The sequence below is a fragment of the Hippocampus comes genome, unplaced genomic scaffold (genome assembly GCF_001891065.2).
Source record: "Hippocampus comes isolate QL1 unplaced genomic scaffold, H_comes_QL1_v1.1 scaffold31, whole genome shotgun sequence".
Lineage (NCBI taxonomy): Eukaryota > Metazoa > Chordata > Actinopteri > Syngnathiformes > Syngnathidae > Hippocampus > Hippocampus comes.
In genome coordinates, this window is record NW_017806069.1 from 16,680 (window position 1) to 28,643 (window position 11,964).

At 47.5% G+C, this 11,964-nt stretch overlaps 1 protein-coding gene across 1 annotated transcript in view; it reads right to left on the reverse strand.

The window, feature by feature from the left end:
• Window positions 1-4,020: 4,020 nt before the first annotated feature.
• The window catches only part of etv4 (ETS variant transcription factor 4), a 21,958-nt gene continuing 14,014 nt past the window's right edge, over window positions 4,021-11,964 (reverse strand). Inside the window, exons 5-12 of the mRNA XM_019893829.1 lie at window positions 9,223-9,355; window positions 8,815-9,000; window positions 8,400-8,737; window positions 6,961-7,029; window positions 6,296-6,343; window positions 5,535-5,719; window positions 4,761-4,862; window positions 4,021-4,702 (exon numbers count right to left, since the gene is read on the reverse strand). Of these exons, the coding sequence (XP_019749388.1) occupies window positions 4,475-4,702; window positions 4,761-4,862; window positions 5,535-5,719; window positions 6,296-6,343; window positions 6,961-7,029; window positions 8,400-8,737; window positions 8,815-9,000; window positions 9,223-9,355 (1,289 nt within the window). The 3' untranslated portion in view covers window positions 4,021-4,474. The remainder of the gene's footprint in view (window positions 4,703-4,760; window positions 4,863-5,534; window positions 5,720-6,295; window positions 6,344-6,960; window positions 7,030-8,399; window positions 8,738-8,814; window positions 9,001-9,222; window positions 9,356-11,964) is intronic.

Genomic DNA, 11,964 nt, shown 5'->3' on the forward strand with positions numbered 1-11,964 from the left:
CCCTGCAACCCAAAAAGTAAAACATTTTTTCAGGTGCCCCTCATTAATTCGATTGCCATGCGTTTTGTCACCTCCGCACGCTCTTCCAATTCATCGGGCTCCTCTTCCACCCTCCAAACCACGCAGACTGCTTTTGTCCGGTTCTCGTCTTCATGCTGCTCTAAGTCCCCAATAGCGACTTCACACTGCAAAAATATAAAAATGAAAAACCCTCGTATTCTGCATTTTTCACGACTCAAACCGTTGGTTTTCTTACTCTCGCCTCATGGATCTTGTTGCCTCTCGCAGCACGCAAGTGGACGAATAAAGATGTACTTTGGGCTGTGTTTGGAGCAGAAAGGGCTGAAAATGTGCATTCGTGAAACGATTCAGGCTTCCACAATAATATTCACGTTTATAGAACAGCGAAGGACCTTGGTGAATAACCTGCGAAGTGAGGGGGGTTAGACATGCAATTGGGCTTCCTCATATTGGGTGAGGGGGGAAAAAACCCAAACATTTTTGACCAAGACAGTAAGTAAACTTCATCAAACCAGACCTATGAATCAGAGAAATAAATGCGTACCACCTGACAGAAAATGCCATGTTCAAACATTTGGTCAAACAAACAAACCAAAACCTTTCATTATTCAATTCCCAAGCACAAAGACATCGGTTTTGTAATTTGCAACAATTTAAGACAAAACAAACAAACAAACAAAAAGAGTAAAAGAGCTGGCCAGCTTTAAAACAAACAAAAAAAGTTGAAAACGTGCCAAAAGAAACGAAGAGCACAATGTCCTACCTAAATCAAGGGAAAGGCGAATGGATTGTGGCGTCCTGCGTTCCAACCTCCAACCCTGCAAATCGGGGGCAACAAGCAAAAGGACATCGTGAGAAAGGATGACAAGCGACAAACATTTGCTCCTGTGCTCACTCACCGAATAAAAGCCCGCGTGGTCGGTCGCCATCTTGCCGCACCTGTGCACCGCGCTCCATTTCTTCCCGCCTGCACACCTGACTCCAATTCATTGGTCACGTCGGCCAATCCGAGCCAACCTTCTTCTACCGCTGCTTGTTCGACGGTGTTTTGCACACGAGCGCCACCCGTTGACTCGCCAGGGTGACTGCTTTGGCTTACCCGGGAAATTGCTCGACTTTCGGCCCCAAAGTGATTAACATTGCGTAAAATAAGACTTCTTTCTCACCTTCGACAGCCTCCGCTCGTCCTCGTTCACCCGCTGCGCCGCACGCCCTTCCGCAAGATCATGGAAAACTCCAACAACGTGACTTTTTCTCGTGATGGGTCCATGAGGCGGCATGAAGCGTGTTGACCCAATGATGCACCGTGTGGATCCTGACTCCTGCTGGACTTTCAACGTCCCTGCAGGCAACCCACCTGACAGACTGATTTGATGACAGTGTCTCCAATATAATTGACATCAATGACTTTGTCTTCAAAAATATTTATTCAGAAAAATACGTTGCTACACTGTTTGGAATTTGAGTCTGTTGCTTTCCTTGCAGGCTATTTCCCCTACTGTGGAGAACACACGCTCACATGGTACTGATGATGCCGGCGTACAGAGGAACTCCTTTGCGAGGTGGGAGAGGTTTGGAAAAGTAGTGTGTTGGTTCCTCCAATAATATTCCCCTCTGCCAGGTACCGCTGGACCTCAGATCTGGCATCTGCTGTTGCGCTTCTTCCCAGTCTCCCCACCTCATCATCCAAATGCTGCCGCAGGTCATCTAAAAAACAAAACCCATGTATGCCTGTCGCATCTCCGGTTGAATCAAAGGAGGTCTCTCTAACTGATGGTCCGCAACATTTGCTTCAGCAGCCACTGTGTGAACACGCCGTAAGAGCTACAAGACAAACTAAACATGAAATACGATTACTCGCTCCGACGGTACGTTTTGCACATCTTTTCAACCTTGCTCTTTGCCTTTGTGTATCCCATAAAATAACATGAACCATTCAGAAAATACAGAATGATTGCAAACAATATCAAACCTTGTGCTCTTGCATTGCTACGGATTTATCAAGGTACATTAACGCCCTCTAGTGGATGAAAACCAAACAGCTTTACAAAGCAGCAAATCACAAAACAAAGTGAAATAAAGCGAAATTCATTCCACAATCAAACATTACATGCGAACCTCGTTCCCAGCTCAACCAGGCGCAAAGGAATCGTTCATTGTTTAACGGTACTTACCGCCTTCAGTTTTGTCTGTTTTTACCCTCGAGCACCTTTCTTCTCTGTCCATCGGAATTGTGCGACAATTATTTTACGTCAAAGGCTAATAATGATTTACGACACTTATTTTCCTCCACCCTTCAAAATAAAAGCAATAGTGGCAAGGTAAAACAACGACCAAAACCAAAAGCTTTTGCACGGTTATTTCTCAAATCAAACATGAACTTTCAAACTTCATTTGCAACCCTGGACTTCTGTAAATCCGAAGTGATAAGCGGAGCTTTATAAGGACGAACGATCAGGGTAATATGAGGCATTTACAGTCCATCATACTCAACCTAAGTGGTCATTTTTTCCCCCTCAGTTGGCTGAAATACACAGTATTGGACTCTCGTCGTTTTTACGAGGGTCTCGACATACGTCGCGAGGTTCCGAACGGCGCACAATGAAGTGACATGGCCTCGATGGTCACGTGGCACCAGGACGTGCAGTGACCGTCGTATTAACTGTTTTTATTTCATTGTTTCTTGTCTCCGATGTGCCCTTATTACAATTATCCACCGTAATTATTATTTCAATACTCGCTCCAGCATAAGTATAATGATTTGGGTTTCGTGGCCAACCCGGGAAGGGCATTCCATCGTATCGGTAACCCGAGGACCCATCGAATGAAAAGTCATGGAGTAAATACATGCGACCACAAAAAAAACGACCATGTAAGTCAGGCGTTTTTAGCCGAAAAACGACCATGTCTAGTCAGGCGTTTTTGGCCGAAAAAAACAACCATGTATCGTAAGGCATTTTTAGCCCCCAAAAAACCCCAACCATGTATAGTAAGGCGTTTTTTGCCAAAGAAAACGACCATGTATCGTAAGGCGTTTTTGGCCGAAAAAAACGACCATGTATACAGTAGTCATGATATCTTTCATAATGATACCTTGCTTCCAGAAAAACGGCAATTCTGACGTTTTCTGTCAATCCGGCCGTTCTCTTGATGGAAGCCTGTGAACAGAAATGAGACAAATGAGATACTTTAAAAGGTTTCCTTCAGAATTCATATTAAAATGCCAAGGAAGTAGGCCCTTTTGGGCTCAATGCGAAGATTTGCGCACACGCATGAAAATGTGATTTGTTCCGTCTCATTGTGCAATAGCAGACTGCTGAGCGCTCACAACTTCCGGTCACGCGGCACCGTAGGTTCAAGACTTACCTGCTTTATTTTATTTTTAATACTTTTTGTGGAAACGACACTGATTGGAAAAAAATATATATATCTTACTAACATGCACAAAGACACACAAATGTGTTTTTCATCCTCTACACCCCTCGCGATCGACCGGTCGATCGCAATCGACTTAATGGGCACCCCTGGTTCACATCATAGCTTTCTACATTGCCCCCGCCCCGTTGGTCGGAAAGAAGAAATTGCCTTACCCACAATGCACTGAGTCGATTGTCCTCTCGCATCGGGATCTGGTATCGGGGAGACAGGGAGATGGCGACAACATGGCACCTGCAGACGATGTGTTGTTGCGTGATAACCCGGGTGCCCTTCTTGATGATGTGATTCCCTTGTAATTTTGTGGCGTGAAATTCAAGCAACAATTGAAGACAAAGCAGTCACCGTGGCGCTGCCGGATGATGACGACGACAGGCGTGCAGGTCAACCTTCAGGTGCGCAACGCTCCCGATTGTACGAGTGTGCAGCACACCACTAATAGTTCACTCGCAGCAACCTTAACCCAGATACAGTTTCGTTCCATTTGACACTTTTCTGAAGGCCAATGTAAAATCTCTCTTGTAATATTCAAACACGAAAAATAAGATGACAGGTTCTGAAATATATACATATTTACTAAGTATTTATTAAGCCATCTCTTAATAAAACTCCCTCGTGAGATTAAGTTAGCACAAAAACACCAGAGCTGTATATACAAGTGTGGGGGAGGGAGGAGGAGCACATGGAAATGCTTCAAAGTGATGCTAACCAATTTTCAGCAGTAAAAAGTCAAGTCTTTTTCGTGCGCCCGGAAAAAGGCGTTTTGCCTCTTGCTGGCGACTGAAAATGGCGTCGCGTATTTGGAGGTCACGTCACGAGCAATCACGGCTCAGCTTTCGAACTACTCGTGAGCCATCAAAAATAAAGTTAACCGTCGACTGCTGAAAATTGCAAAATTGGTTCACATCCCTTTTTTTTCTTTGCCCGTAGCACGCAACGAAGGTTTTATCGTCAGGGGAGGTTCAATGCCGCAAAGACGTTTGCCAGAGATACAGCAAGGGAGCGGAGGGCTGCGTTTTTAATACATGTAGGCTTTGGAATAGGGCTGGGTGGCGTGGGGCGGGTGTTCGGCGGCAACGTAGGGCGGCCCCCCCTCGTCCAGGTGGGACAGCGGCACCGTGTCCTCCTCGTTGACGTAGCGCTCCAACTCGGCCTTCAGGCTGGGCCGCTGATTGTCGGGGAACGCCAGCGAGATGAGCGCCTCGGGCTCGCACACAAACTTGTACACGTAGCGCTCCCCCGCCACCTGCGCGCCAGACCGACGCTTAGACTGACAAAAATGGGCCGGAAATGTTGGACTTTACCTTTTGCATGATTCCTTTCTCGTAGTAGTAGCGCAGAGAGCGGCTCAGCTTGTCGTAGTTCATGGCGGGGCGGTTCTTCTGCATACCCCACAGTCGGGCCACCTGCGCAGGACCTTTTGGTTAACACGCCTTACTGGGTAACTCCAGACTGCGGTTGCGGGAGGCTGAATTTAAAAATGTTCACATTTAAACTGGTCCAAAAATTGCAGTTTTTCTTTTCTTTTTTTTTTTTTTTTTTTTAATCCAGCCAAAGTGCCAATTTAGTAGCAGGGCTGACTACATTCGTCATTTTACAAATGCCTTACAATACAGTGTTTTAAAAAAAGAAATAGCCTCAGTTTACATCATGTACAAATCATTTCATTATTTAAAAAAAAAATTGTACCATATTTTGTTCAAAATGGTGGGAGTACTGCACTGCGTCTTCCAGCCTCATGTTTGTGCGATGGCTCAGTGCTACGTGGCTCTAATTGCACTCGTACATTTTTAATGCCTTGTGAAAACATAATGGAAGTGCGCAGCAGTGTTTGGACCCACCCCAAATGGATGCCCCCTCATAACCACGTTGCTAATTGCACAATTACAACTAGAACACAACTCACTCTTTGGTGGTGGTGGTGGCGGCGACAGTTTTTTGTTTGAATAGCTTATTTGGCCGTAAAATGCTGTGAACGGACTTGATGTGTTTGTTTCATGACAATGACTACTTTCCTGTTCACCGGGGCTTTGGCATCATCTTTTGGCGTTTTGGAAAGTGCACGGGGTTGCATGTACCTCTTCGGGTTCGATAAGCTTGAACTCCATCCCCCGGCCGGTCCAGGCGATGAAGTGCGCATTCCCGGGGTCGTCCAGCAAGGCCACCAGGAACTGCCACAGCTGCAACGAGCCTCGCCGCTGGTAAGGCGTTCCCTCGCGGAATACGCCGCCACCGCTGCCGCCCGCTTCCTGCTTCATCTCGCCTGCGGAGAAGACAACAGTCGTGAAAATGACTTTGAGGGGGCCACATGCTGATTCATCAAAAAGATGGAGGATATTTTTAAAGGGGGTCTTTCCTACCACGGTGCCCCCTAGACTGCAGCAAATTATTTTGGTTGTTGGGGTTTTTTTTTTAAATAACCAAAGGAATAAAGTTGTCATGTCCTTCCAAACATTTCTGTGTTGTGTCTCATTTTTAATGCCTTACTTTACGTATCACAGTAGCATACTGTTATATTGCATTCCTTAATTGTGACGTGGTCTTGGCTGTGTTAAAATGTGGATTAAATCAAGTAAGGTACCAAACGCACAGCATTCATCCGGTTCCGCTTGAAGACAAACAAGGGGATATTGACATGCACGAAACCATATTAGCAGACGGAGGTTGATTGTACGCCGTAAACAAAAGTGTGGAAATGCGAGACGCGCAACCGGCGAGAAGGGGCACACGTCAGCGCCCTGAGGCGCTCCGCACCATCAGTGACTACTTCTCACGCTGAAACAAAAGCCACTCGACGTCAAGTCTGGCGTCTTGCGTTTCCTTCTGAGACAGAACTCACCTTCAAACTTCTCCGGGACCACGCGGGAGTCGTTCTCGAACCCATAACCTACAGCAACAACAACAAGCACATTTGTGTTAGCGTCAGTGCGTCACAAAAGAACAACAACAACAACAAGAAGAGGCTCTCGAGAATCAAGGAGAACCTCTTGCAGTTTAAAAAGGGAGCAAGGAGCTCCCGACAGAAGACACCTTAAGGGTCGCACATATGAAAAACTACTGTCAGGCTCAACAGGAAGAGGGACAAGCCTATGCAAACATCCAGAAAAAGGTGGATAATCGTGAGGGGGGGAAATGTTGTGAAATGGTTAAAAAAATATTTGTCATTTAAAAAGAAAAAAGTTAATTTGGGAGTGGGGGGGGGGAGAAAAGGCGCTTTTTTTGCAGTAATTTCTTTTCCACATTTAAAAATTTTCTTTGTAAAGTGTTTTTTTTAAGAACTGTTTTTTCATGTTGTAGGAAAAAAAATACATTTTTATTAGGGGGGGAAAAAAATTCTCTTTGGAAAAACTAGTAAACCAATTCCTTTGGAAAATTTGATAAAAGTGTGTCTAGGTAGACACCTGGCCGAAGGGAGTGAATCTTTACACCCCATTCGGATTGCAAAACAATAAAAGTCAACTAAGTGTCAGTTTGAAAGTGTTTGAGGAGCAACCCTTGCTTTACCTTCAGGGGTCGGCTGGGAGGTCGGATAGGCTTCACGGTGATGGTACATTGAAGGGCATCCGGACACATCTACCAACATGTCAAATGGAAGCTTGATTCAAACTCTCAAATTGGTGTGGAGTCTGATAGCTTAAGAAAACCAATAAAAACCATGCAGGGAAACAGGAGACACTGTGTGTGTGTGTGTGTGTGTGTGTGTGTGTGTGTGTGCGTGAGTCCTAGGAACAAAAACAAGGCAGCATAATACGCACAAAAGGTGCAGCAGTGAGTCAATGCGGCGGAATGCAACGCTCTCGATAAGATGCCATCGAGTGCGCGCGCGCCTACGCAAGTGACCCGACGGTTTGTTCCATTTCAACAATTATTCATCATTTTCTCAAAACGTTGCATTTTTTTTCCCCCTATCTCTGTGTCACCTCCGAATGAGTTGGCGGCACCAACAATTGGCCCGGGGGGGGTTAACCAGCGTTGAATTGTGGTCGTCGGGTCCAAGTCTTACATTTCTTTTTGTTTTCTTTCCCGTTTTTTGGGGGGTGGGGGGACTGGTTTTGCATTTAAGAGCCGATTCAAAACTCCTTCATACCCAAATGCCCCCCCCCACGTCCCTTCGCGAGAGGCTCGGGTTACCGCGGCCTCGCTCACTTTTCCATTAGGAGTTGATGGGGCTGCAGCGAAAGGAAGCCGCCGGTGCAACGTGAAACCCTGCAGCCTCCGCCGGGGACTCTAGTCTTTCCTCTGCCCTCCATTTTCTCAATGAAATTCCTCCACCGCATCCAGGGAGAGCGGGGAGGGAAGACTTTGGAAAGCAGGAAGGGGAAGGTGTGAATGTGCTAGAAAAGAACTCCCCCCCACTCTTGAATGTCCAAGGAGTGAAGCGGAGGAGGAGTCCCGTGGCTCAGGGAGAAAAAGTTTGCTTCTTTACACGGACATTTTGTTCCACAGATGGCTGAGACGACATAAAATGAAGGGGAGGCGGGGGGGAAGCTTGAGGTTTTGCCTCACGAGGATTTATTTTGCCTTTTTTTTCCCACCAAAAACACTTCAGTGTGAACGCTCAAGATGCTCACTTTGCTCAAAATCCAAATGAGTTTGTTTTGTAGTTAAAAAAACCCCCGAACCCCCCCCCCCCGCCCTAATTAGAGATTAAGGATTTTAAGAATAAAGCTGAGAAAAAAAAGATTTTTTTGGGAAAAGCATCCAGATTTTTTTGTCTAGAAACATAAAGGCTATTCTCAAAAAACTATTTTATTCGAGAAAAGCGTTTTGGGGATTAAAATAAAAAAAAATATGAGGTATACTTTTATTCTCAGATGTTTTTCTCGTGAGATTGAGCAGTTTTTTTTTTCCCAATTTGGCCCTGACACTCCTTTTTAAGATTTGCATGTATTTTCTTGTTTTTGAACTTAAAGGGCCACCGTCCTCATGTCCTTGCTTCTCACCTGCGTCGTAGGTGTAGTCTGCGGGCTCCTGCTTGACCATCATATGTGCCGGCGGGAACCTGTGCGGGTGCAGGTGCGAGTGCTGGGGCGCGTGGGGCCCGCGGCCATGCCCCGGTCCCGCGCCATGCGCCCCCACCTGACCCGCCCGTTCATAGAGGGGGTCCATATATTCTTGTTTGAAGCTCTGCTGCAGGTAGGGCACGCAGGGGTCCGAGTGCTGCCGGTGGTAGCCGCCGGCCCCGCAGCCGTGGCCCGCCGGGGCGGGGGGCATTCGCTGGAAGGCCTGCGATGGTGCGGGGAACTGGGGGCCCAGGGGGTCTCCCGAATGGCCCTGATATCTGCAAGTGAGAGAAAAGACTGACGTTTCCGACTTGAAACTCACACGGGCGGCCCACCAAATTTCGGGCTCACTCACCTGGCATTGAGGGGGTACGTGTTGCTGGGCAGCGGCTGCGATGCGGCAGCGGGGTTCATGTAACCGGCATCGGGCCGGCCGGCCGCCGCCGGTTTGGGCGAGTAGTGCTGCTGCATGGGCGACAAGGGGGTGCCCGGGCAGGGGCGCTTGGCCACCCCGGCGCCGGCCCGTTTCTGCTCATAGGCGCTGCGGATGACACGCAAACAGACTCCAGATATAGCGTCACGGCATTATGAACGGAGACTCGCAAACAAGCACCTTTTTTCATGCCCCCGAGCTCACAGCAAAGGCAGAGCAGTCTCACTGAATGCCGAACTCTACACGTGAAAATGGTCCAAAAACCTTCCCTTGGGACTAGAACATTGCGACGAGAGTTTTGGAGGCCAAAGGCTATGTTCCGATGCTTACCCGGCATAAAGGCACTGCTCTCCATTGGCGACGTACCCAAAGTTGGGCTTGTGGCTGCACGACTGGCTGGGGTCCGAACCCGGACTCTGCGGCTCCTTCTTGATGGTGACGGGCGGACTGTGAAAGGCCACCGCTATCAACGCGCAGGAGAGACAAAAGACGCACGGTTAGCACGGCGCTTCAAAAGGAGCGGGACGTTCGCTGTCAAAATGCTTTCGCAATGTTTCCGGTTATTGAGACAACAGATGAAACATTTTTAGGACCTTTGACCTTGGCATTTGTACTTGAAGTCAACATTTCGCCAGCTTGCAAAGGTATTTTCATTTTGAAAAAGTGTACTGTTATCACTCCGCGTTGGATGCATTGGGTCAACAGCAAGCCAAAGTCAAGCGCTACTCTGCGGCGTTTCAATTTGACACTGCAAATTTATATTTCCTTGATAGGGACCTGAAGAGTTTATTGTCATATGTCAACACACCAGTCCTTTGTCTGGTGTCACTCGAGTACGATTATACACAGAGGCAAAATACACAAGGGCAGGATATTTACATTCAAGCACTTGAACGTCTTTCACATGCAACACATTGCTTGCTTGCGTGTGTGTGTGTGTGTGTGTGTGTGTGTGTGTGTGTGTGTGTGTGTGTATAGCAAACACATGGTCACATTCCAGGCCAAAGTCTCCTCGCTCACTTTGCCTTGACTCTTGCAGACACAACAGCAAACTTCCTCAAAGCTAAACATGTCTGCCACGAAAGCAAACGTCACACCTGCGTGCCAATTGTCCACACTCACGCACACACGCACACCAAATGGGAATTTGTTCCTGTTTGCATGCAGATGTCGACTTTTAGCGGACACGTCAGCTGATATGGCCACGATAGGGAAGCCTCATATCTGCACACTCAAATCAAGCTGTCAATCAAAGGAAAAGCTAGAGTGGGATGAGGGGTGCTCCTGGTGGAACTTTCAAATGCCAACCCCCCAGCAAAAGAAAAACATCCCAAGTGAAGCTTCAAGCTGTGCCGAGGGCTGGTGTTTATTATGTGAGGGGAGGCTTTCGGTCCAAGACGCGTACAGGATGTTTTTCTGGTCCCGGCAGGGTAAACAGCAGCAGCTGTGCACTTCCAGCTGGGGGGAGGGGTGCATTCATTCATATGTGTGTCTGGAATCTCTGTGGGTGTGTACCTGCATTTGTGTGTGTGGAGGCGGAGGGGGAGAGGCAGTCCGGATAATTGCACATTGCGCTTCATTCACAAAAAAACAGACGAGCAGCAAGCATGTGTGGCCCGAAAGTGAAAGCGCTTGACCATTTTAGAAGGGCTTGCTTCAAGAAAATGCAATTCTGTTCAGGCAAAGAGGACCACATGAATGAACCAACAATGTTTTTTGTTTGTTCTCCCTATGGGCTCGTAGTGCGTGATTCCTGGGTATCGACAACAATAACTCTAGAGCGTTTATCCCGCTTTGAGAGATCACACCCTGCAAACATCCCTCGGCGTGTACACAAAGTCAGCGAGCGCAAGCGCTGATGCGGAATATTGGCCTGATGCGGTGGGCTGAGCTCCTGAAATCCTTTTCAGAGCACAAATCCTCGAATGGCAATTAAAAGGTAACTGCCACGTGTATGCTTGAATGCCAGAGGAATGAAAACGTTACAAAGAAAAAAACAAAAAACAAAGTCATGATAATATTTTTGTGAGGACAAAGTTACAAAGTTTTTTTGGGAGAAAAACGTAAAGTGATGAAAATCACTTTTTCAAGAAAAATCCTCCCCGCATTTTTAACTAGCCCAAAGCTAATGTTTTAAGTGCACATATGCACTTTTTCAAATGATATAACAAATTGAAGGGAACGGAAGGCAGGCCTGTCTTCACTGTGGGCGACTTTCCTTGAATCAAACATGCACTTCCAAAAATAATCCCTGAATGAAAATAAAGCCAGGGCTCGAATAAATGATGGTGTCTACATTTACAAGGCAGTGGCAGTCGTGTAAACGGAAAAAAGAAAGAGAGGGAGAAAGAGAGAGAGAGATGTTCCATGGGTCTTTTTCTGCTTTTTATTTTGGGAGATACGAGCTCCTTTTCGGCTCACGGCTGAGACAGAAATTACGTGCGGTACGTGCAACCAAGTCAAACCAGTCGCCAGATTTTCCAGCTTGTAGTTTAAAGCGAGTCCCCAAGCTACTGTGTCAGAAATGGAGCAAGTCAAGCGGCGTCGAGTCGCAACTCAAGTCATCCGATTCTCCACTGAATGGCTACTTGACCCAAGCAAGTCCCAAGACCAAAAACTGGTGACTCAAATCTGACTTGAGTCGAGTCATGTCACTCGAGTCCCTGACCTGACCTATCGGCATCGTCATGAGAACCAGGATGTTGAAGCGCTTCTAACGCCAAGGATAAACGATGACATCAGGCCTTGTCTATTTGCTGGAATTTTAGAGCAACCGCCGATCGTCGAGGGCTCAGACAGGCTGACGGCGGGGTCGGTCGGGGGTGGGTGGGGATGTAGTTTTACATATGTAAATGTCGACGGTGGTCAGCGGTGGAGGATGCTGGGAGAAAGGCGACGGTCATGGCTGAGTGCTTTAGGAAGTGAAGGGATCATTACATCAGAGGGGGGAGGGCAGGGGCGAGGGGGGGCTTCCCATTCAACATACGGACCACAAACAAATCATGAGAGACGGCCGGGCCGGGTTGGCACGGGATGCCCCCCCCCCCCGCCCCCGTTTCAACTCCCCCCCAC